Consider the following 24,758-nt stretch of genomic DNA (forward strand, 5'->3'; position numbering starts at 1 on the left):
ATTTTCAGTGTGAGCCGCTTTACAAACGGCACCTCATAGTTAACAAGAGTAGATAATCAACTGAAACAAAAGACAGTTTTTAAAACAAACAACAAAAGGAAACAACAGGGACCAAACCGGACGTAACAAGAACATTATTAAAAGGTGTTCCTCTGAGTTTTGAAAACTGATGATTATTCTGATCTAGCAAGCCTAACTTCCCCTTGGAAAAGGGGAGACTTTATTACGTCAGCGGACTGTTAACATTCAATAGAAAACGTAATTAAAATCTGCTTTCAGAAGCCAAACCAGACCAAACCCAGACCGAAATGGAAGGATGAGCCGAGCGCGAAGGATCGGGCGGAGGGATGGGAAAAACTTCAGAAGCTGAAAGATCGACAGAGCTTCTTACGCAATCCTCGTTTCCTTCCTCCAAACGCACAGCAAGGTGGCACATCCCTCATCCGGCCTAGAACCAAAGTGGGGAAAGGGATGGAGGAGCAAAGGTATCTGGAATCTTTAGAGTATGAGCGCCCTCTTCATCATTTTGTCACGGGGCAGCTCATATAAAGACATTATTAATGACATAATGGGTCACATTAAGGTCAGTTAATCCCAAAACAAAGCACCTTTTGTGCCAAAGAGGTGTGTAACGTGATAGTCCTGGCATTAAGTACATCTATCATCGTATTATTAGTGTTTCAGTCAATTGTGAAGTTATTATACATAAAGAAACATCAAGGCCTTTAATGTCAAAGCCACTACATATTACATTACATATGCCTTACCTTTATTACAATATAAAACTTAGTTATTGTGAGCAACACTATATCTATGCATCTTTAAAATGAGTTCCTAATCCCATATCATTAATTCAACATAGCACAACCCCACTTATCCAAGAAAGATATATTAATTATATAAAGAAAATCTCAGGACAAAAGCATATTCTGCCATCTGTCACATTACATTCCAAATCAAATTAATATTTGCATGAATTGATAAAGATTGATTCTCAGGAACCTTTTCGAATGCATTAAGAGATAATTTGCCCATTTGAGTGTGAAACAAGACAAACAGTACCTTGCAGTGAGAGCCAAGTGCGTATTTAAAAAAAGACAAAACACAATTTCTTCATTGGCAGATGAAGAAAGTAAAGAAATCTTTGCTCTGTGGTTTTACTGTTTAATTTGATGCTGGCAGTGGTAGCGTGTTACTCAGCTCACCACTTTCTGTGAGACAGGTGAGACAACTCAGGTGTTGTATTTGTGCTCTACCTCCCTAAAAAGTTCTGCTGATGATCCTGTCCCAGTCTTCCTAGCAAAGCCTTCAGTGGTGGTTTTCACTGACTACATCGTGGGACATGTTTATGAGGTACATTTCAGAAAATATCAACATCCAAGACTGTTTGTCAGCGAGGAGAAGTGCAGTAACATGCCCTGTCCTGTTCTAGACTACCCTGGAGCTGAAAAACTTGACTTCAGCAAGCCGCCATGTCCGAGTCATCCCTCCTACCACTCCTTACTTCCCTATTGGCCTGGGTGAGTTCTTCCTTTTGTTCTGATTGGCTTATACGGCCTACCTGTTGGTAGTGAGGAAATCAACAAGTCTGCCAAGTGTCAGTGCCTGCATCAAAAAGAAATGCCAGAGAGTTTTGACGAATTAAGTCACGCATCTCTGGAATGCAATTGGTCTATTTTAGCATTCCTGTCTTGCTGTTGCAATCCCCTATGTGAACACCAGCACCACCTACTGTATCAAACACAAGTATAACAAGATGCTCGTGTATATACAGAATTATGCTGGTAGAGTGTAAGAAGGGAGTGATCTTTGGATATATTTCGTAGGGAGATTCCCCGGTGAGGGTAGCGTTGTTGCTCCAGGGATGAGTTGCAAGTACACAGTGCGCTTTGCTCCAGACTCCCTGGGGGACTATGAGGACTTCATCGTGGTGGAGACCCAGGCTGAACACTTGTTTGTGGTGCCCATCGTGGCCAGACGACCCCCTCCAATACTCACATGTGAGTCTCATTACAATCTACTGACCTCATGTTGCTGTTATGTTGCTTTTAACCTGGTCTGTGAAGTTATTATTATTATTTTTTTGTCCTTTTCTTGGCTTTATTGGATAGTGACAGCTGTAGATAGACAGCCATTTGGTCATGCATTGTTAATATGTTTCCCCCTAATTATTGTTTAGTACCAAGAGTTCTGGACTGTGGCTGCTGTGTGGTTGGAGGAGTAAAGTTTGTTGAGTTTCTGTGCCAAAATGTTGGTCTCAGCGCCGGGACCTTCTGCATCATCCCCAAGAACCAGTGGCCAGCCTCGAACCTCAGGGTAAAAATCTACCTGACGCACGTTTATTTTGTTGTGAAAAGAAAAAGTATCCTTTATGTGTTTGACAGGTCTTCTGTTTTTCTTTCTTCATATAGTCTGTGGCAAGAACTTACTTTTCTGAGCAGCCACCCTTTGCAGTGAGCCCGTCTCTCTTTGTGCTGCAGCCAGGAGAAGCCACTGTAGTGGAGGTGAGTCTGTTATGGAGGTACATTTAAATTAAGTGGGAACAGAAATATGTAGATGCAGTGCCTCATATGCATATGTTTGACAAATGTGTCACTTCTATGCAGCTGGCTGTGTGAGTGTGTGTTTGTATAGAAATTAAATCCTATAAATGTATTTCAAATATGTGTGTGTGTGTGTGTGTTTGCAGGTGGTTTTCTTTCCCACCACCGCTGGGAAGAGCTGCCAGGTGTACACTGTTGTATGTGACAACTGCCAGGTGAAAGACATTTCCATTGAAGGTGAATCTATTCAGTGATTATAAATCTTTATAAGAGCTTAGTCTATAAAAAAATGGATACTTACTGTCTATAATGTGTTTCTCAGGTGAGGGCCAGCTGATTGCACTTGAGCTTGTGTCGGTATCTGGGAAGAAGGAGCCTCCTGTGGTGGGAGAGGTGCATGACCTCACTGCAGAGCACTTTGTCCGTTTCAGCCCATGTAACCCTCACTCTGTGCAACAGAAGAAACTCATCCTTAGAAACAATGTGTAAGCCTCACAGCTTCATATATCGTCACTACGAAGCGTGACATGGCAAAATAGTATCATGTTTTTTACGTTTTTATAATCTTTTTCCAACGTCATTCAACACGTCATCCATGCTTCTTTTAGCACAGGGTAACACAGTGGGTAGGGAGACCACTCTTGTGTCCTCGAGTTAGAAATTAAATACTGAGTAACTACAAGATTAAGGGCCGCTGCTCTGTCGCTGACCCCGTGTTGCACACAAGAACAGAAACAGTTTTCCTTCAGGGATCATTAAACATCATTTTACATAATGCTGTCATTCTCTCTCTTTCTCTGTCTCTGTCTCTCTCTCTCTCTCTTTCTCTTTTCTTCTCTTTCTCTCTCTGGGGCTGAAGTCACTTGGAGCTGCCTTTCCACTGGCAGATCATGAAACCCAACCTGCGCCCTCTCCTTCCAGGGGAAATCCCAGAGCCCTCCCACATCCAGTTCCACCTGGCCACAGATAATGTTTTCCATGTCAGCCCCGTCACAGGGTTTCTGGCCCCCTGCCAGGAAGAAGAGTTTCTGTTCACCTTCTGTCCTAAAGAGGTACAGAAGACTCAGCATTAGTTTTGCTTTACTAATGCTGTATTTCTTACATTTTCAGTCTCCTGTTTAAAAGCTACATGTCATAGTACGGTATGTGCAAGAGAGACACAAATCGACACGATATTTATTTCCTGTTCTATTGATGTGTGAATGTTTTTTTTTCAGTTGAAGGATTACCACAGTGTTTGTCACTTAGTCCTGAGGGACGTCCCCCAGCTCCCACCAGAGCCCAGTGACAATGGGTAAAGCCCCTCTGACTTTGTATGTACAGTAGAATACTATAAATATTAATATGTAAAAATATCCGTACATATTAAGAACTCTCACATTAAGTTGACCAAACAGGCATGCTTTTAATCTAACCATGTAAGTGTTGGATTGTGTCATTGTGTAAATCTAGTGTCCTTCAGCCTGTGCGTACGGGCTCCAAGGTGAGCGATGTCATCGCCATGGAGATAGAGGTCAAGGGGTCAGCAGAGCCATACCAGGTCCTACTGGAGCCCTACGCTGTTGTTATCCCTGGAGAGATTTTTATTTGCGCAACCACCCGCAGACAATTTAAGGTTATTTAAGTCACTTTTTCCTAATGTTGACTATGAGTGACATATTTATGCCACTACTACAGTTATTGATGGTGTTTCTATGTCTTGTGTGTATCAGATGTGGAACCACAGTAAATCCTGCATATTTTTCCAATGGGAGAGAATCAGGAGCTGCCACATAATAGAAGTAGAGCCCTCTACTGGTAAAATAGGTGTGTCACAATGTTAAATGATACAGAAAAATCTTCCCTCAACAAGATTCACTTGAATTTGTACATTTTAAATTGTAAAACTATATTGCTTTATTGATTGATTTGGGTCTAGAGGAGAACGAGTGTTTTGATTTCGACCTGATTCTGACTGGAGGGAAACCAGAAAGGGTGGTGACCAGTCTAGTGTGCCACATAGAGCACCACCATGAACCCATCACTTTGGCCGTGGAAGTCTCTTTTAAGGTAAGAACAAATCTGAGCACCATCACAAAGTCACCAACATGCCATAGCTAAAATCTTCACAAAATGCTTGACTATTCTCCTTTACTAGTTTGTTGTTTGTTGTAGTTTGTCACCTCTTTGTGCTCATAATGTGATTTTGGATAGGGTCCCATAGTGACCCTCGGTGTGCCCAGTGTGGACTTTGGGCTCTTGAAGCTTGGGGAGCAGACACAGACCACACTGCTCCTCACCAACATCACCCAGCTGGAGGCCTCCTGGATGCTGAAGGAGAGGCCGGACCACCAAGACATGCAGGCACTGTACAGAGGACCAATATAGCAACACATCTGTGATTAGAAATAACATAAAAGAGGTGGCTGCTATTTCTTTTTCTTTTTTTTCTTTTTTTTTTTTACATATTTATGAATCTCTGTTGCTTAGATCTTGGTGGAGCCATGCAGAGGTGTGCTGCCCCCCCTGGCCTCTTGCAGTGTGGATGTGCTATTTATGCCACGTTTCTGTCAGCAGTATGAAACAGAGCTGGAGCTGACGGTGGAGAATGGAACAGGATGGTAAGGATTCATAAAGCTTCACTGCTACATTAACAATGATGATGTGACTCAGTAACTGCGTCCTGCTGATAACAAGCAACACTACCTGTGTTCGTTGCAGTCACCTGTCGGTGCAAGCAGATGTGCAGTCTCCCCAGGTGTGTCTGCTAAACTGTGAGCTGCTCCTCTCTGAACTGTACATTGGAGTTCCTGCCAAAGCAACCATCACACTCTTCAACCAGACTCTGCTGCCTTCACACTTCAGCTGGACGGTACCCCAACATAGCTACATTTTAACATTTTATCTCCACTTAATTTACATTAAGAAAAACATATGTTTAATTAAAATCACGTAAGAAACAAAGCCGTTGTCTGTATGTAAAATGCATTGCGATTATTAGAGAATGATTAGGTATTTTAAGACAGTTAATACTTGGTGATGTGAGTTTGACGTTTACCCCACCAGGCTCAGCTCCAGGGAAAACATGCTGAACTGTGTGCAGCCAGTTTTGACCCCACCTCTGGCACTCTGGGGCCTAACACCAGCATGGAGATCACGGTTACCTTTATCTCTCACACTGATGTAAGTACCAGTTATTAACACACCAGAAGCTCCCACAATTTTTTACTTAACATTTGAATATGTAAAAGTAAAGTAGGCAAATTGTACTGCTAGTTAAAAGAATAAAAAAATATATTTTTAAGGATAATTGTCCTTTGATGTACTTTGTCTTTTTCTCCAGATGGAGCTGACTGAGGTGGTTGCTCTCTGTGAGGTCCAGGGGATGAACTCTCCTCTTGCCCTTAGCATTGTGGCCCCCAAAACCAAGAAACTCAGTGTTTCCTACTCGCTCCCCAGTGTCCGGTAGTAACCTTGGCTTTAAATCTAGCTAATTCCATAGCATAGCATCCATATCAAGTGTTAGACGGATACATTACCATTCAAAACACAGCCTCTCTTCTTTGCTTTTAGCTCTACTTCAGATGATGAGACCCCCGCAACAGTCTTACTGGACTTTGGAGGTGATGTCATTTTGAAGAGAGCCGTTACGAAGCAGTTACTGATAACCAATCATACTGCCGTCACTGCCCCTTTCTTCATAGAGGCGGAGTATTTCAGCTGTCATGCCTCAACGCCACATGACCGGTCAGAGAAAAGGTAAGGGAGCTCCCTGAACAATGGATCAAAGAATGACTTTACTGTACTTCTGATGTGACACGGGCTGTATCTTAAATTACAGATTCACTTACGTCAAGAAGCCGCTTCACTCAGTTCAAGCTAAGAAAGTAGAAGAAAAAGCACATGAGGGTTAGTGTGCACACTTTTAAAAGTAAGCAGATTGAGTACATGCACTGCAGATTCTGACTGTATTTTTATATCTATTGGCAGAGTTTGTGAGCAGCCTGCTGGCTCATGGAAAAGGTGCAGCTTTCTTTGTTTTACCAGACACTGGGATGCTGGGACCTTTTGAGACCCAGACTGTGGATGTCACCGCCTACACTGACATGTGGGGGGAATACAGAGATCACCTCATATGCAGAGTATGGTGATATACAATAGGATGTAACTAGAGCCCGACCAATTTTAGAGGAGAAAATTTCACATCATTACAGATATGGCGGCCAGTATGGTGAATTCTTGAGCTGTAATGAAAATCATGACTATGCAAAGATACTCAGAAGGCTGCTTACTCAAACAAATAACCTTATTAAAGTTGCATATTCTTTAATATGTTAAATAATTTAACATATTCATTATCAACCACTTCTAGTTGCTAAAAGCAGCTTATTCTCTCTTGCTCTGTGCAGTTTGCCACAGTATTGTAAATGGCAGTGCACTGCTGGATAAACTTTGCAGTGACACCGCTATATTACCACAAGCATTTTTTTCTGCATTATATCCCTGGAAAAAACATTTTCATATCAGATAACATAAACACAGATACCAACATAATACCAGTATGTCTGATATAGGCCACTATTGGCTGACTGATACATTGGTTGGGCTCTAGATGTGACAGATATTTAAAGATTAGAAATTACTTTCTAGATTAAGATTGTGAGCATTACTTTTTACACGTTTTCTCTTCATCTTGTTGTAGACTGAATAATGTTGAATTTTTCCTCCTGCAGGTTGGGGACCTTGATCCCGCACTCATTCCCATGCAGATGACAGTGAAAGGCTGCCCACTCTACTTCCAGATGACGGGCCCATGTCCAGATGACCAGAACCAGGGACCAATCATACAGTCCGTTTCACTGTCCATTTCTCCAGTTGAATTTGGCGTCGTCAGCGTATTTTTTTGAATGATCGCTTTATATCTGTTGGTTTCACATTTCCTGTTTGCATCATCAGGTTTGGCACTCACGTATCTGGAGGTGACACAGTGTCTCGTTCCCTTCGCATCAACAATCCCACCATGTTTGGTAAGATCATAAAAAACAGGATTACAATAAATAGTACTAAAAAGGCTGCTACGCTGTAGTTGTTTTGACTGCCAATTCACTAGAGACGGTATTGGAGGAAATAACCCTACTTCAGTTTGAAAGTCTCCCCTGTTGAGTGATGCTCCACAGAACAATATATAAGGTCTTTAGTGCCCATGTGTGTGAATGACATATTACTTGTTTTCTGAGACATAGGTTGTGTTTTTAACATACTTTAAAAGAACTAAACTAATGTCCTCTTGGAATACGTGTTGTTTTTTGTGTCTTACTACTGTAGTCTGCTGTGCTGTGCTGACTTATGTCTTTTTTCTCATTTGTCTCCATGTACGATCAACCAAACTAGTTTCCCCTCTAAGGGGTTAATAAAATTATCTAATCTTAATCTTTATATGCTGCCAGATATTCGCATGGACTGGGAAACATATAACGTAGATCCAAATGGCCGTAAACTGGTGGATGTTGTGGTGGCATATGGAGACGCCTTTCCAGTCAAAGATGCTGATGGCAATGAGGTGTTGAGTGGAGCATTAAGGATTTCTGATGGGAGCATTCAAACAGTCTGGGAAAGAAATGAGACCCCAGGCTCTGAGGGAACGAACAGCTCCCTCCAAAGCATGACGGTGAGTAGATATAACATCTCAACACAGATACATAAACTTTAACGACTTTTATGATGCTGCCTCTGGGAAATTTCTATAGCTACAGTACCAGTTAGTGGACCCATGTAATAAAATGCACATTTTATTCTTTCTTTGGCTCAAAACTTAAATTGTATTGATTTCAGGGTGGGGGAAGAGAAGAATGCATATCTGTGGAGAACTGTGAGAAAGAGGAAATGTGTCTTTATCCTGCTCCGGCAAAGAAAAAACTCATCTCTGTCCACATCAGACCTCATGTGGGCAACCCCTCGGATTACCCATACTGCATCACACCTCAGCAAATAGTATGTTGATTGGATTTCAGCCACATATGTCAGTTTTAACACGTAAACATGAATTAATAATTACATATTTTGTTTCTGGTGTTTATCTCAAGGTGATACCAGCAAAGAGCAGCGGCACAATCCACGTGTCTTTCACTCCTTTGACTCTTTCCGGGTCAGTTTGTGAGTCCAGATGTGTGGGTTTGGCTCTGGGCTTCATGAGTCTGGACTCTGAGGTAACATGTGCAATACACTAAACAAGTATATTACTCTGTTGTACTGTAAATGCCCTTATTATTGTGTTGTGTGTGTTTCCAGATGGCTGCCTGTGTCCCGGGTAAAGTTGGAAGGACGCAGGGTTTGGATCTGGAGCCTGTCAGAGTGGATCTACTAGCAGTCGTTAAGCCTGCAGTGTAAGCAATTACAGTCAGACTATTTATGTCCACAAAACCCCCAATGCATCCAACTCAATTTATGTTTCCTAAATTAAAATTAGCTGAGGTTGGGCAAGAGGAGCTCAGAGATGGTCTGATTAAGTTGCATATCTTCCCCTTGGCCCCCTGTTGCCGCAGGCTGTTAGTGCAGATGGAGGAGGACGAGGGGGTGCTGGAGTTTTGTGCCTCAGCCGGTGATTTACTGAAGGGAGAATCAGAGAAGGAAGTGGGTCTGAGAACAACAGACCTCAACACTACAACAACATCTACAACACTAATCATGAGTGCTCTGACATACTGAAGTGCATGCATGAGGTATTGATCCCACGTGTGCACGATATTTCTGACCAGTAATGCTCAGTGGTTGTTTTGCTCTGTAGGTGGTAGTGCGTGACTTTGACATCACACGGACCTTTAGGCTGAAAAACAACTCAGAAATGCTGCTACACTTCAGACTGGGGGCTCAGCCTCCATTTTCAGTGCTCAAGCCGCAGCCTCGAGCCCGGACCAGCAACTCCAGCAACCCGCCTACTGGTGACAGCCATTCTCTGATGCTGCAGCCACAATCCAGTGTGCAGGTGAGATGAGGAAGGCGGTCATGGTCTGTGTAATATATTATACTCTAGTTACAGTTGCAGAAAGATTTTGATCTAAAGGATGTTCCTTCCTCCATCTTGTGTTTCTTGACTGTAAGTTGTACTCTTTTCTGTGAATACCAGGTGAAGGTGGCCTTCCACTGCTCCCTGTCTCTTCTGGATCATGCAGACCAGGTGGATGAGTTGGAAGTTCCTCCTGGGGTGACGCTGGTCCATAGTGCAAGTGGGCACAGGAAGCTTAGGTTCCAGCAAAACCTCCTGATTCACTACAGCAACAACAGCCTGCAGGTCAGAGACTGTAGTGAATCTCTGAAATTAGTGTATAAAGAAGAAAATGAAATTTGTAGGTGAAGTTAATTTCCTCTCCGCTCTGTGCAGACAGTGCCTCTCCGTGCCCATTTGGATCTTGCTATCCTTCGTCTGTCCACTGACAGCATTAACTTTGGGTTCTGCTACGTCGGGCAGACACAGACAATAGAAATCAACCTGTACAGCCATGGAGCCCACACATACTGGAAATCACTTATAGGTAATGAACTGGCTTTTAAATGTTTTTGGTATTTCCTTGTTCTTACATTGGCTCTGGGGTTTGTTTAGGTCTTTAATTTAGGCACAACTAGCCAGAATTATGATTTTCTTTACACATACAGTACTTTACTATTTAATTATTTGCTGTAACAGTTGGAAAGAGTCTGACTCTTCTTCATTATTATGACCAGTTTGGAGCTTTTTGAAAGTCAGTTAAATATAATAAGAGAGTTTAACATCAAATGATTGCCTTGTTATGTGTTATGTAGTATGAGTCTTGATATATGCCTGTGTATTTGTTTGTATGTGTGTATGTGTTTGTGGTGTCAGATGGAGACTCCTGTGTGTTCAGAGTGACTCCAGACTTTGGGTATCTCAGCTCCAAGGAAGTCCATGTCACCAGCTGCAGTCAGTGTCTACAGATCAGTTTCTCTCCCAGGTAAGAAACCACTATTAAACTGTCACACAGGGATGATGATAAGCATATATTATAAAATATTAACATTTTTCTTTTGTGTTGTAGTGAGGACAGAGAGTTCAGGGCCGTTGTAGTGATCCGGTCTCCTCTGGTGAAGACCCCCCTCCCTCTGCAGCTACAGGGAACAGGATCCTTTGATGAAGTGTACAGGTGTAACTAACAGTCACACAATCACCACCTGCTTTAACCTGCTCTCCTTAAGTCACCGTATTAATAGTCCTTTTGTAAGAATGTTAATAAATATAAAGAACAACTTGTCAGGTCTCCCTTATTTTGTTACATAAGAGTAAATTATGAACTTGTTATTGGTTTTCTATCAAGACAATTAATAATATAAAGACACAACCTTAAGATATGTTAAGACTTAATTTACAGTCGATACTCATATGATTCAATTACAGTCACTCAAACTATGTTTACTATTTTCCTGTAGTTCAGGAAATCAAATCACCCCAAGGCCCCAGAGAGGGTTTTCAGAGCAGAAAAGCACAGAAAATGGATACTGTGAAAGCCTGTTTAATCACTGATACTGGATACATTTTTCTAGTGGGGTTTATATCAAATGAAGCTTGTGTTTGTCTAACACATAAACAGCAGTTCTGTAGTTTTGAGCAAAAACTTTCTGCTTTGTGTTTGTGCTTGAGCACAAATCACCTGACAGGCAATGGAGAGGATGACCCATAATGGCTCCTCTCTTGGGATTCACCACTGTGAAATCTCAGTGTTGCCCACAGCACAGGAAACCCATCATTTACTGTATAGTTAAAAAAAAAAATCACTTCCCCGGTATTTTTAGGTTTTAACTTGGCTGCCAGAGGCCTCATTGATTTCCAACAAATCGATATCAGCTACAGTTCGCCCTGAAGGGAAAATAGATTTTTCTAGAAGACCTTTTTAGTAATGATAAAAAAAAAGACCGCCATAAGGATAAACACCAGTAGTGTTTCCACACACTCACACACATCTTACAAGCTTGTTACAGTGCTGTAGGAAAGGCTGGTTCAGTTCACATAACATGAGGAGGAACTCTGACAGAATAAAAGCTTTGACTATTGACCTACAACCAGTCGGCGCTGGTGCTGCTCCATCCCTCATCTGACTGGAATTCACTGGGACATCTATGTGGACTGCTGGAGAGATTCATTCATGTGTCAGTTCCAGTGTTACTACTGAAGAAATAGCTGCTATGTAGGTCAAATGTGTGTCAAAACAGTATTGTAATGAAGTACTGTAGTGCTGCAGAGATGCCCTGGCCTGCAAATCATGTCCTCCAGATGTAAGAAAACATGTTTGTTTGATACTTTAGACCCCAACAACTTTCACATCATCATAATAGTTTTTTACAGTGAAAATATAAATTGTGATGCAAATATTGTGAATAAATATCTGTCCAAATAATTATAAACTATTATGCAGCCATACTGCTGTGTCAGAATTCAGTTTCTGTGTACTTGGATTCACATTAATCATGTTTAAAATGAATATTACTCCATTATTTAAAGTAATTTCAAGCAATTGTATCCATTAAAACTGTAAGTAAAACTGTAATTACTCATTTTTTCTGTAAATTTGCAATCGTATGCAGCAATGTACTCAAAAACCAAATCAAATTTTCTATATACAAATCAATATGATACGTGACTGTGTTGTTAGCATGAGGTTCACGTGATGAATTGTCAATAATGTCACACAAACAGAAATACATGCAATGTCAAAATAATACCCATTTACACAATGTGAAAAAGCAGTTTGATTACTTTTTCTAAAACTGAATACAAACCCAGTCTTATTTAATCCAGTGACCCCAAATCTCTCTTAAACACACGCTGCAAAAACCACACACACACACACACACACACACACAGCCTCTTAATGTTCATAACAGCTGCCTGTAGTGTTCATCTACAGCACAGTTCAGCGGTACAGCCTTCTACAAGCGCTAAAAATCCACAGAGAGATGCAAATGTCCAATTGATATTCATTGCACTCAAGCAGTCTTACACAGAGCAAGGGCATGTCTGATCACAATAAAACAAGAGCTGTGTGGAATTAATCTGAAGAGAGCTATACTGGAGCCAAGGTCAGTGGAGCATTTGTTATTCTGATCTTTCTAATATGCCAAAAAGAGAAGATAGAACTGCCCGGGGGTTAAAATAATTAAGGTGCACAGGTAGGCTCTTCTAGAGGTTGTACTGCAATTGTTCAGCAGTCTTACCAAGAGAACAATATACTTATAAGATGTGTTCAATCATTCCCCGAGTTACAACACACTGCTGCATCTGTATGGTCTGTTTTACTGTCACTGTCAATTAGTCTGGCGCTCACGTCGACACACTCGCTGATTAAACACAACATGTTCTCTGTGCTGCCAGAAAAATAGCAACCAAGATGCCAAGCCAAGTGTGTGTCCAAATACAAGGAATCTGACTCTGGTTTTAAGTTGCTCTTAATGTGATTAGACACAGAACAATTGATTGGAAGATAAAAGACACATAGAGCTAAAAAAAAAGACAAAAAGGCTGAACAACAATAGTAAAAGTAAGTGAAAAAAAGATATATATACATATATAAAAAGCAACAGTGAACAACAACATACAATGGCTGGTCAAACTGTTAAATTGTAAACAAAAATACAACAGTGCAAGGTCGTAGAGTCCTCAAATAAATATTGAATGATTAATGTATTAGTTTACATGAAATTGATATGTATGTATACATATGTACAGTATATACGGTGTGCTTATCATGAGGATGTGCACATGTAAAAACTGTATTTAAACTACTCTTACTCTTCGCTCCAAGTTCCTGATGGATCCTGCAGTCACAGTAAAGGGAGGACATTTTGGATACTGGTGATGAATTTGTGAGGACTGAGTAATTAGTGGAACATTTTGGCTTTTTACCTGCTTAAACTGAGCCAAGAGGAGTTCTGTCTGTTGGCGGTAGACTGGCACAGTTGCTAGAAACTCCACTGGGATCAATACAGAGCAGGTCAGGGACACTGTGGCTACACTAATGAGGAGTTCCTATCGCCGTGAGGAGCACTTATCAGGCACAGGAGCTACACAAACTGTAGGGGAACTCAGAATGGGTGGCTCATTGGGTGAGAGTGCCTGCCAGCTCTGATCAGGTGTGGTGTCCTGACAAGACAGGGAGGGATACACACACATTTTTGTAGATTTGCTAAAAGTTCCTGAAAGTTTTCACAACTGGAAAACCTGCATCCTGAACTGTTATCCTCTTTAACCTTTTACTGTGGCTCTCCTGACGCCATGAACAGCTGCAGTTTGTCACGATGGTTCCTGCCTTGTGCGCTCTTTGCTAAGAAGAAAGTGAAATCTGTGATATGATCAGTTTTGTGTCAACATTGCTCTTTATAAAAAAAGAGGACACACTGTCTGTGTATAGTATATACTGTACTGAATGCCTGTGCTTTCCATAATAATAATAATAATAATTAAAAAGCAGAGTGAAAATACAATTAAATAAAGGTTTGCTTTACAAAAAAATTATCTAATTTTCTTCTCATCATAAAGCATAAAAGATCAAGTCTTCTATTCAGCCCATTTAAATGTATTCTACTCAGAAATCCAGTTATACATGATGTTTTTGGATGAATATTACTGCTTTAATAAAATATAATATAAACTTTATTAATACAGCACTTCTTCAAAACAAAATTACAAAGGCTGGGACTGTGTGTGTGTTGCATTTTACTGCTGCTGCTTTAGTTTAATGTTGCACTGATCTTAACTACTTTATATACAATGCATCATGTTCTGTAAGATCTTTATATGGTTGTAGTCTGTGAGTATCTCTAGAAAGTCAACTTTTCTTGTGCTCAGAAAAACATCATTTGTGATGCGTTTTCCAGCCAGAGAGAGCAAGAGGTTTTTAATAAGTTTATTTAGCTTAAGAAGTAAGAGAATTTTCTCAACTCAGTAAAGGAAAAGTGAATCCCTCAGTTTATCAGAAATATTCACCAGAACTGAACTACAGTAGTAATGGGGGAAATGTAATTACAGTAAATGTTACATTCCACCACTGAATAAACTGTGAAATAAATGTGTAAAAGTTTGTTTTTGCATTTTTGTATTTATGTGTTTTAGGTTTGTAATCGGTTAACAGATAATAACGGTGAAAAGGTCAAACATACAGTAGTATTATTACACAAAAGGATCCATAAAAGTGTGTAAATGTACAGTACGTTACCAACTAATGAGCTAATAAGAGCTAGTTTCATTTATTTATTTATTTTTCTCAATAATCTGTATATACATATATTTCACACTTGCTTCAACAATGTAAACAAATATTTCCTATACCAATAAAGCCCCTTTGAACTGAACTGAATTGAACTTAAACCCCTCTTATATACAGTGTTTAAGTACAAGAGGTTTCCCAGTGCACAACGAGTACACTGTAATAACATTGAACAGAAAACAGTCCTTTGAAGCACATGTTGTACTTCCCCCAGGTGTCCACCGGGGGGCGGTGCTTCCTCCAGTTTGACGCCGCCGCCTTGGAAACGCACCACCGGAGAGCGTCACCACTTCCTGGAGCTCACGTTGTTGCTGACATCAGAGGCGCAGCTCCAGGGAAAAACTCAGCTCTTCAGTGTAGTGTGTGTGCAGAGCAGCGGAGAGCAGGACGGAAAAAAAACTTTCCTCTGAGAGACACCAGCCATTGCGGCTCATTCCTGCCTGTAAACTCTGGATTATGCACCTGGAGGGGAGAGGAGATCTTTCTGCCTGAACACACAGGTTGTGTTTTAGTCCTTTTCTGCGCTTTAGTGCCGAGCGCAGTTTCCGGATTTCAGCCCAGTGTTTTGGAAGATTTTTGTTGTTGTTGTTGTTGCTCTGCATCTGTTGGGATTTTTCCGCTCTTCCTGTCGTTTTATCTGTCAGAACTTAAAACTCGCCACTTGATTCATCTTCATAAATCCTGCAGCCACGACAAGATCATGGAATATAGATAACAAGGTAAGAGTCCCAGTCTGGATTATTTCTGCATTTGTTTTGTGCCACTACTGAGACTACTGCTGTTATTTCCTGTTTATTGCAACTGAAATGCCGGGACATTGAAGTAGACTTGCAGCTATTATTATTTTGCTCAGTTGTTGTGTAAATGGCTGTTCAGATCAGACACAAGCATGTGCAGTAGTTGTTTACTGGATGGGGCCTCCTTGCAAGTGGAAACTGTTTCTTGGACGACCCTAAATGAATTGGAGTGCAAGTGTTTCTTCAGTAAACTTGAATTTGGAAAGTACAGGCCCATAATCAGCCCCATTTTTGTTGTAAGAAGATACACTTTGTTTAGGGAATTCATACTTTGTCGCTAGGATAAAGGCTTGCATTTGATTATAAATGTTTATTTCCAGTACAAAATACTCTTTTATGGTTTTAACAATGGAGTTCTTATTAACAGTAAAGTAGAAATTGAATGTCTGGAGGTGTGAGTGATGTCTGGAAAGTCATTGTCATCCTGTGCTTGCAGACTCATTCATGGTCTAAATCCATTTTTTTTCCTCTGCTGTCAGTCTCTCTCAGGCCTCTGTGATTCACAGTGGTCAGTTAAAACCGGTGTTTTCCTTGAAAAGGAGGATTCCTCATCCTTCACATGTTCCTCCTGCTTCCTGTCCACTCCTGTCCATGCATTTCTTCCAAGTATTTATAGTGTAAAAAGTGATGAGGATGCTGCGAGCTCGCCGCCGCGTATTCCTGCGGTGGCAGACCTCTGAGACAATCTGTGAAATTAGATTTTAATGAGGCCATCGTGTTCATCAAATCAAATCTATACCAACTGCACTCAAAGGAGTCTGAGCATCAAACTGACGGATGAGTTTATCAGCACATTGGCATGCCCTTGGGGCTCCGAAATAGCCTTAAAGTGAGAGTCAAACTGTCAAGTGGAAGCCGCCCACAGATATGGTTGGTGTGCCTCTAGCAAAACAATCCATTTGGCTGATAACGGGACTGGATCCCACAGTAAAGATACCAGCCAGAGACAGAAGCCACAGGGTTACCTCTGTAATTGTGTTTTGATGGGACTAATGAAGAAAGGGGTCTGAAACAGGAGTTTATTGCAAGGTCGATATTGTTTGTCATGTGCTTTAAGGCGAGTTTCATTCTGATGAAAGATTCTCAGAAAGCATTCCTGGCCTGCGTTGTCATTCTTGAAAGGAGTGTTATAAAGCATGTCGTGCACTGCAGACTCGTGCTCATGTGGGCTATATTTCTCAGCAGCCCACTTATGAGAAAATTGTGTTCATCTATTAACTCTCCTTAACATCCTGCTGTCAACTCTCAGGACAATTTCAGGCTGGCTCCTCTCTGCCAGTCATTAGCTGAGTGTCTTAATCAGAGTGAACGTGACCTCTTCTCCACTGAGGAGTATGAAGTCATGCTATCATATGCCAGATTCACAGAAGCCTAACCACTTGCCAGACGCCTACCGACCAGAGGGGCTGGGGGTGAAAGGTTACTGTGACTCATATAAGAGGGTTAATTATCTTCCCTGGAAGGCCTGTTTTGGACGTTGCCTGGTTACACTAGAAAGGAGTTTGTCATTAGAGTGGAAGAAAGTGTCATAACTTCTTGACTAGCTTTGACAGTGTGTTGCCTTGTCTAACAGAAAGCCTGCTCAAAAGAAAAATGTGATCGATTGCATTATGGGATATGTAGGAGCCTGTATTTGTGGAGCTTGACCGCTTCACAGGACTAAAATTCAGGATGTCTTGGACTCTCGATTTTTAAAAAAATTCACCCTAATCTGACTATTCTGGAGTGCCCCTTTTAAGTTAGATGTTTTTTCCCCCGATCAGTCTTTAGTCTATAGACAAATAAACCGTGATGCAATGCAAAACGTTTTAAAATATCTATTGAAATGTAGAAATACCAGTTTTACAAAGGGTAATCGAAGCCATTGTTATAATGCTCGAAACTGAGTTCTGATTTAATTTAGTCTTCAGTCATTCATCTGTAGAACTTAAGTTAAATTTGTGTCGGCCAGATTAAGTTCTTTGGACATAATAAATAACCTCATCTGCTAAAACCAAGCAAATAAGCCCAAGGAGTTCTCTGTAGACCTGTTTGATAGCATTGTGTTAAAGTATAGAGCCAGATATGGGGGCAATCATCACTGGGACATTGTTTGAAGATGTTTGGTACCACCATCATGGCTCTTCCTAAAGCTGCCAATCTGACCAAACTCAGGAACTGGGCAAGAAAGCCCCAGTAACCTTTATAAGAGAGCTCCAGTACTATGCAGAGATCGGAGAGCCAGAACAGAAGGGCAATAATCTCTGCAGCACTCATCACATCAATCAGAGCTTTGTGGTAGATAGGAGGCTAGAAGGAAGCCACTCTTTAGCAAAACACTAACGAAAGCCGTTTCAGACGTTGCCAGATGGCACAAACAACTCTGGGCATGAGAGTAAAAAGATTGTCTAGTCTGACAAGACAAGAAATTGAGCTCTTTAGCCTGATTGCCAAGCACTGTGTTTGGCACAAGCCAAATATCAGCTACCTGGATCATACCATCTCTACGGTGAAGCAAAGTAGTTGTAGTATCATGCTTCCTCAGCTGCGGAGACCACGGAGACAGGTCAGGACATAGAGAACAACGAGCTCGGACAACTACAGATCTATCCGTGAGAATACTCAGAAACAGAAGGATAGTCATTGGTAATGCTGGAGCAGCTCCTATTCTCTGTTTGTCTTTGTTGAACCCAGAACTGAACATAAATATAAAGATCTCACCTTTCAAACACTTTCTAAACAATGTGGCAGAGCTTGAGGTCATGTGCAATGAAGAAAGACTGACACTGCACAAATACAGGTGCGCAAAGCTGGTTGTGGCACACCCAAGATGACGTAAATCAGTCACTGCTGACAGTGGCGCTTCTGTACAGTAACACTGAGCTAAAAGTCCACTTACATGTGTGAAATTTTAGGGTTTTTTTCATTAAATTTGACAAAACCTACAACATGTAAGTGCTTTGTCGTTATGGGGTATAAGGCTAATGGAAGAAAATCAACTTTTATCACTTTTTGAATTAAACCTACAGTAGAAAGAAAGCCGAAGGGGTCTGACTGCCTTCCAAAGTCAGCCTGGGTCACCTTTCTTAGAGTGCAGCCAAGTCCAGCTTCCTCCCCTTCAGAAACCAAGAGGAAGTTGTCCTGATTGAGCTTTGTCTGCACGGCTTGTCTGACCGTAAGGACAAAGCCATCAGCAGCAGCAGCAGAGCCCGTAAGGACAGCCGGATAGACAACAAATAACAACTGTGGACAAGTTTGTGTCGAATGGTATGTGGAATTCTATAACTGACCGGGCACCCTTGTTCTTGATTGTATCCCAATTTGTTTCAATATGAGTATATAAATAAAAAAGCAAAGGCTGGTTTATAGTTTGTTGCTGTGATGTTAAATGAAATCGACGGGGGGGACTCTTGAAATTAAATCGTGAAATTGCTTTTGGATTTTTCTTTGCCACACTCACTCAGCCTCTTGAGCATCAAAAGCACAGAACTGACACACTCTTCATGGATAAACCTTTGGTGGCAAAGCAGAAATCCTTTTCTTGCCTCTTCCTGAACCACAGCTGTTTGACATTCTGTCTTGTGAAATGGGTTTAAGTCTATGAGCTGTCTCTGCATGGCTGCATTTGGGTGGAGAAACACAATGAATGAATGTGCTTGTAATAGCATATCACCACATAATGGAAAAGACAGCTTACTTTACAGATTGTGCTTAGATTCCTCTCAGGGGGGGGAGAGTATGGTTCTAGTGATCCAGGGAGTGGATATATATTGTGGATGGCAGGAGAATCGCTCCTTCGTTCGGCTATTTTTAGCTAGTGTTGTGTGGTTGATGATAATGGCAGACAGATCTACTTATCTCTGTGCTAATAGAGCCATCACTTTCACTGAGGAGGATCCTCTTACACCAGAGTCTGATTGGTACCAGTGGATTGAGTTAACATAGTACACCCAGCTCTACTATTTATATGCCCCCTTTTGGGCCCTGATCATACAGAGTACTTTCTCCTATGACTGCTATTGCCTCCTGGTTCAAAACTGGAGTGATGAAACCAACTTATGATTGATTAATCACTTAAGTCATTGAGCACAAATGCTCAAAACATTCACTGATTCCAGACCCTCGGTTTTCTCCATAAACAGAACATATTTTAAATCTGGCCTGTTGGTGAAATAAAACAGTGTGTGCAATGGCATTTTTCACCATTTTCCAGACACAGTGATTAAAGTGGAACTTTTTAAATACCTTACTTTAGGGAATACTGCATGTTATTCTACAAAACCCCTTTTAAGGCTCCACAAAACGAGGCTTCTCTGTGAGCGTGTACTAGGTACATAATGCTGGCTTGCGTGGTACATATTTATACACAAGTGGAGATGCACTAATTCTGTGTTTGTAGCTACACACCCATAGGAAGGACTGGATTATTTATTCAATGACACACCTGAGTTAGCTTGATGTTTCTGCACCTGATGAAGAGCCCTTAAAGAATAAATGTCCTTGTGTTTTGTGCAGTTGGATGGACAAACCGAGCTATTTAAACATGTTAGGAGGCTCTTTTCTAAGATTTTAGAGACTTAATGGATTGTGAAATGATCCTAAATTGCAATTCTAAATGAAACTCACTAGTGCTTTGCAGAATAAAGAGCCCAAACTCCCTTGAATAATTGGCACTCCAGTGCAGTTCGTCTAATTGAGCAGGCATTTACAGACAAAATGTGTAAATAATGGCATCAAATCAAAAGGGAAATTCCTTTATTTGAAATAAAACATAGATTTAGTGCCAGACGACGGGAAGAGTCCTCTTGTTGTTTTGTAGGAAGGAGTTGTTAGGCCTCATGTTCCCTTGAAAACCTTGGATCTCTGCTCAGCAATAAATCCTGTGAGACAAAGCAAGGGGAAAGTTATGATAAATGAGAGCTGAGGTCCCACATGGTGTGACGTTCTCCTGCCCACACACTCCTTCCACCACCCACAAGTCCTCAAGTGTGTCCCTGCATTAAAAAAAAACCCTGAGCTTGCTCAGTGTGCAGGAGGACACACTGTATTGTCTTACTTCCCAGAATCAGCCTGAATAATACTTCTGACTCATTTGGCCACAGCTCAGTCTTGGCACACATTCAGCGGACAGGACACCCCCGCCACTGACCTTTTAAAAAGAGTAAGTCACCTAAATATCCGTGGCTCACTAATCACCCTTTACTTCCTGCCCATGTTGCATTTCAGACAGCCTACCGGGTATTGTGACCAGCTCACCGTCTCCTCATGATATCAGGGCTGTGATGCACTATATGTGACCTCATTGGTAGTGTAGATTTGTGTTGTTAGTTTTTATTTTGGATACAGTATTTTAAAACCTGTGTTGTCTTGTCAGCAATTAGGGCCATATTAGTGGCTGTGTTGCAAACATGCATGTTTTTTAGAAATGTTGATATATTTGTCTACTTTTCAAGGTGTTCATTGGCTTTCTATTTTAATCCATACAATATGAAAATTAATTAGAAGACTCTTGAAAGCCTTTTTGTTTTTATCTAATTATACTATTGTTGTGAGGTGATGCATTGCAAATTTCATGAGTCAAACTAATCTGCATTTAAACTGGATTATCACACAACAATAATGCAACAAAAGAATTTTGTTTTACTGTAATGAATCACACAACATAAGAAGCTTTCAAGAGTCTGCTTATGTCCAAACTATACAGAAATGAAATGAAACCAACTATTAGTATGTGGCATGCTTTAAAAAATTCTCTGTATACAAGATTTATAGTTGAAGAAAAAGTTGGACATTGATTGAGGATTGATTGATTGTATGTCTGTACAGTAGATATGAAGCTAGACCTAGCAGCCAGTTAGCATAGCTTAGCATAAAGACTGGAAACGAGGAAATGGCTAGCCTGCATGGCTTCATAACAAAACCTACCAATACCTCTAAATTCACTAATTATGTTATATCTCATTTGTTTAATCCGTACAGCATAAAAATAACAATTTGTCATTATGGCTCCTAGCCATGAAATAGTCCAGCACACAACATGTACTCCTAAAACATTTTATTTTTATATGGATTTAACAGATAAAACATGTTAATTAGTGAGCTTCAAAGGTATTGGTAGGCTTCGGGCAGGGCCAGGCTTGCTGTTTCCCCCTACTTCCAGTCTTTATGCTAAGCTAAGCTAACTGGCTGCTGGCTTTAGCTTCACATTTATGTCATGTGAGGTTACGTCAGTGGTATGTTCCTTTAAAACTTGCTGCCAGTCCTGGAGTTTAAGCATACCCCTGATGTCCACAAATATGCAGATGTTCCTTCAAACCAATCAGAGAACAAGCTAATTGTCAAAGTCAATCAGTTTCACAATTGGTTAGAATAACAGTCTGTACTTTTGTAGCCTGCAATGCCAGGTTTCCCTGATCCTTTCTGTCTTCCATCATTATAGTGCTTTGACCTAAGCACATGTTCTAATTGATCAAACTATCCCAGATGTCTTGTCCTCTCCACCTACTGATCTCTGTGATTCTCTTTATGGACTGTCTATTTGATGTCTGTTACAGACAAGCTGCTCTGGAAAATGGAAATCCAGTGAGCCCAGGAGACACGTTGCAAAGTTTAGTAAAGTTGACCCCTTAAATGGCCATTTCCTTGGGACTCCACTAGAGTGATGTCAGACATGAGGTCATACTGCTCAGGCCACCAGGCAGCTAGAGAGCAGACCTTCCACTTCTCTAGTCTAAAGAGGTGGGAGTTTCCCTCGGAGACCTACAGCCAACATCAAACTGTTTACTTGAGAGTGATGTAACAGAGCTGAAAGAGGTTAGTGTTGCACGTATGCATATACGTGCTTGCCTGCTTGGTCTTGGCTGTGATTGCTGTTCAATCAGTCCAATAAAACTAAAATCGCTGTGTGTGGTTTTGAGGAGCATGGCTCTGATTTGTCTGGCTCAGACAATTCCCCACAACCCTCCTCTGAAATCCCATCCTCTGCTGTCCTCTTTTTAATTAACTTCCTCTGTCATTTCAGCACAGTCCTCACACTGTGACAAAGGAGAGGCCTCTGCCAGTGAAACATTGGCCCGAGTGTTGATGTTATCCATATTTGACATGAAGTGCCTCACAGTGTTCGAGGCACTTCTGGATGTGGGTAGCATTTGTAGGTTTGTCTCATGATCTAGTGGAGAGACAGACAGTCTTTTCTTGGAGGACGTGTGGCGGCAGAGCAACAAGAGTGAGTGGCGATTAGCATTTGATCTTCAACAAGCGGGGCTGTCACAACGCCCGCCTGCCAAGAAGCGTGTGGAGAATTGGGCTGGCGATCTGTGGGCACCACTAGCCCGGCATCCTGCTGGGCAGAGGGGCGAAGCAGATGGGCCATCTGGTGACTCGCTGGCACAAGAAAGGGGCTGTTCTGTTCCCGTGTGTGCGTGTGTGTGTAGCATCAACAGACTGGACCACGTGGTGTTAAGAGACCACCTGTCTTGTGGCTGCTCTTCATCCCTTTCATGTGTGGTCAGCAGCACTGTACTAGCACAGCCTGACACAGAGCTTTGCTGAGACATATCATACCCCTCTTCAATCTGCTCTTGGCTGCCTTATATCAAAGGTACATCAGCTGTACAATAAGAAGACATGGTGGGTTTTGGTGATTATTACCCACATTTAGTGCTTATATTAGGATTTATTTAAAACGCCCTGTTCTCAGTCACCCTTGAAACATTTTTGCCCAGGCTCCAAATGTATGCTTTAAAGTTGCAGCTTTCCGATCCATCGGCTCTTGTCATTCGTGCCGCTGACAGCAACGTACTGCGTGTTCCCATGTTCAAACTAAGCCAGCACCCTGTGACTCTGCCCCTCAGGCTGTAAATTGCTTTTATTGCTTTTATGAAAAGTTTTCTGGCTGACACAAAGAGAAAGTATTAGCGTCTCTGCAGACAGGCTGGAGTGTTTGTCTGTGTTTAAAGCTCGGGACACAAAGTGTACACAGTGGTGCAAGGCTTTTAAAAGCACAAGAACACATGCAGCATCGACACCAGAGAAAACAAAAGTAAATGATGCTTTTAGAAAATAAGACAGACATTATATGGGGAGTGTTGCTGTTAATCTCTCTGGAGGCTCTTATGTCTGCTGTACAACTTTATCTTCTCCTTTTACAGTATTTCTTAAAGTATTTCTTTCTATTGTGTATTTGCCTTGTATAGAGGCATACTGCTATCCCAGTACATTATCACCCCTAAACACTAATATGTTATACTCAGTGCCATTGTAACCGAGCTAGCTTTGAATGGGACTACGCAATTAAACATGTGAGTGTTGAGTTGCAAAAATGAATCACTACGACAGAAGTGAAGCATTGTAATCAAACTGCAGTGCTGACACTAAATGTTGGCTCAATCAACTGGGGCTGTGAGACTGTAACCACTGACGACAGTAGCTGTGAGTCTGTGTTGTATGTGTGTAGCAACGGGCAGCAGAAGCTAGTTTTCAGATCACTCAGCCATGACAACCTGTTGATAAAAGTCACATAATATCCTTAAAATGCCCGTTCTGAATGTTAATGTACGGACCTATAAAGCGTTACACTGCCCCGAACAAACGTTTAGGCTTATTTGAATAATATGGTAACAAGTTTATTTGTGCTGCATGACTTCATTCATAGAGGAGGACATTAAAGTGCTATATTTACTGATGACCTGTTTTTAGTTATCTCCTACTTCCTCTTTTATGAGCTTTGTTCAAATGCAAGTTGTTGTTTTAGCTGCTGTTTGTTTATTTTGTATTTTAAAGCAAAGTTATGAAAGACGATACAGCACGTTGATCCTCTTACAAAAGTTTAATTCATAAGCACTGTTGCTCAATTCAGTACACTCTTGCACACTTGCTGTTGCAACCTTACTGGTCTGGTATGACCAGTAGCTTACGGTGCTACATTTTCAGTGCGGTGGCTAAATTTAGCAAACTTTGGATAGATGTGTCTGTACAACTGACAAGCTGACCTTTCTGTTTCTGATACACTACATTTGAGCTAATTGTAATTGTCACTTGTGGCCACACTTGCTGTTCTGCAAAATATACATTGGCTAGCTTTTTATAGCACTGAGAAGCTTTTTTGGCTTTTAGAAACCTGCAGCTTCCCTTTGGTTAGTCTTACATGGCTTTGTGGTTGATGCTGTATGAAGGAACACACAAAAAAAAAA

The 24,758-nt window shown here is 41.2% G+C and overlaps 2 protein-coding genes and 1 long non-coding RNA gene across 3 annotated transcripts in view; 2 read left to right on the top strand and 1 right to left on the bottom strand.

The window, feature by feature from the left end:
- Positions 1-10,773, top strand: part of dlec1 (DLEC1 cilia and flagella associated protein) — a 12,124-nt gene extending 1,351 nt beyond the window's left edge. The window contains exons 6-38 of the mRNA XM_035653597.1: positions 280-485; positions 1,269-1,353; positions 1,433-1,520; positions 1,827-2,000; positions 2,180-2,316; positions 2,412-2,504; positions 2,690-2,780; positions 2,866-3,028; positions 3,403-3,595; positions 3,761-3,837; positions 3,996-4,158; positions 4,256-4,349; positions 4,462-4,592; positions 4,737-4,886; positions 5,013-5,143; positions 5,244-5,394; positions 5,589-5,705; positions 5,866-5,987; positions 6,096-6,281; positions 6,364-6,431; positions 6,513-6,664; positions 7,256-7,371; positions 7,479-7,549; positions 7,970-8,190; positions 8,355-8,513; positions 8,606-8,728; positions 8,811-8,905; positions 9,065-9,152; positions 9,307-9,504; positions 9,646-9,810; positions 9,901-10,051; positions 10,381-10,489; positions 10,574-10,773. Of these exons, the coding sequence (XP_035509490.1) occupies positions 280-485; positions 1,269-1,353; positions 1,433-1,520; positions 1,827-2,000; positions 2,180-2,316; positions 2,412-2,504; positions 2,690-2,780; positions 2,866-3,028; positions 3,403-3,595; positions 3,761-3,837; positions 3,996-4,158; positions 4,256-4,349; positions 4,462-4,592; positions 4,737-4,886; positions 5,013-5,143; positions 5,244-5,394; positions 5,589-5,705; positions 5,866-5,987; positions 6,096-6,281; positions 6,364-6,431; positions 6,513-6,664; positions 7,256-7,371; positions 7,479-7,549; positions 7,970-8,190; positions 8,355-8,513; positions 8,606-8,728; positions 8,811-8,905; positions 9,065-9,152; positions 9,307-9,504; positions 9,646-9,810; positions 9,901-10,051; positions 10,381-10,489; positions 10,574-10,688 (4,383 nt within the window). The 3' untranslated portion in view covers positions 10,689-10,773. The remainder of the gene's footprint in view (positions 1-279; positions 486-1,268; positions 1,354-1,432; positions 1,521-1,826; positions 2,001-2,179; positions 2,317-2,411; positions 2,505-2,689; positions 2,781-2,865; positions 3,029-3,402; positions 3,596-3,760; positions 3,838-3,995; positions 4,159-4,255; positions 4,350-4,461; positions 4,593-4,736; positions 4,887-5,012; positions 5,144-5,243; positions 5,395-5,588; positions 5,706-5,865; positions 5,988-6,095; positions 6,282-6,363; positions 6,432-6,512; positions 6,665-7,255; positions 7,372-7,478; positions 7,550-7,969; positions 8,191-8,354; positions 8,514-8,605; positions 8,729-8,810; positions 8,906-9,064; positions 9,153-9,306; positions 9,505-9,645; positions 9,811-9,900; positions 10,052-10,380; positions 10,490-10,573) is intronic.
- LOC118322087 lies at positions 2,394-3,362 on the bottom strand. The gene is made up of 3 exons (XR_004796434.1): positions 3,098-3,362; positions 2,845-2,991; positions 2,394-2,510 (listed from the first exon to the last, which is right to left on the bottom strand). It is a non-coding gene; the product is annotated as an uncharacterized LOC118322087 (long non-coding RNA).
- A 4,353-nt stretch (positions 10,774-15,126) lies between the features above and the next one.
- The window catches only part of map3k22 (mitogen-activated protein kinase kinase kinase 22), a gene marked incomplete in the record, with an annotated part of 36,866 nt that continues 27,234 nt past the window's right edge, over positions 15,127-24,758 (top strand). The window contains 1 exon segment of the mRNA XM_035681176.1: positions 15,127-15,510.

Source organism: Morone saxatilis, unplaced genomic scaffold, assembly GCF_004916995.1.
Source record: "Morone saxatilis isolate NCDOM2014 unplaced genomic scaffold, NCSU_SB_2.0 Contig0, whole genome shotgun sequence".
Taxonomy (NCBI): Eukaryota; Metazoa; Chordata; class Actinopteri; family Moronidae; genus Morone; species Morone saxatilis.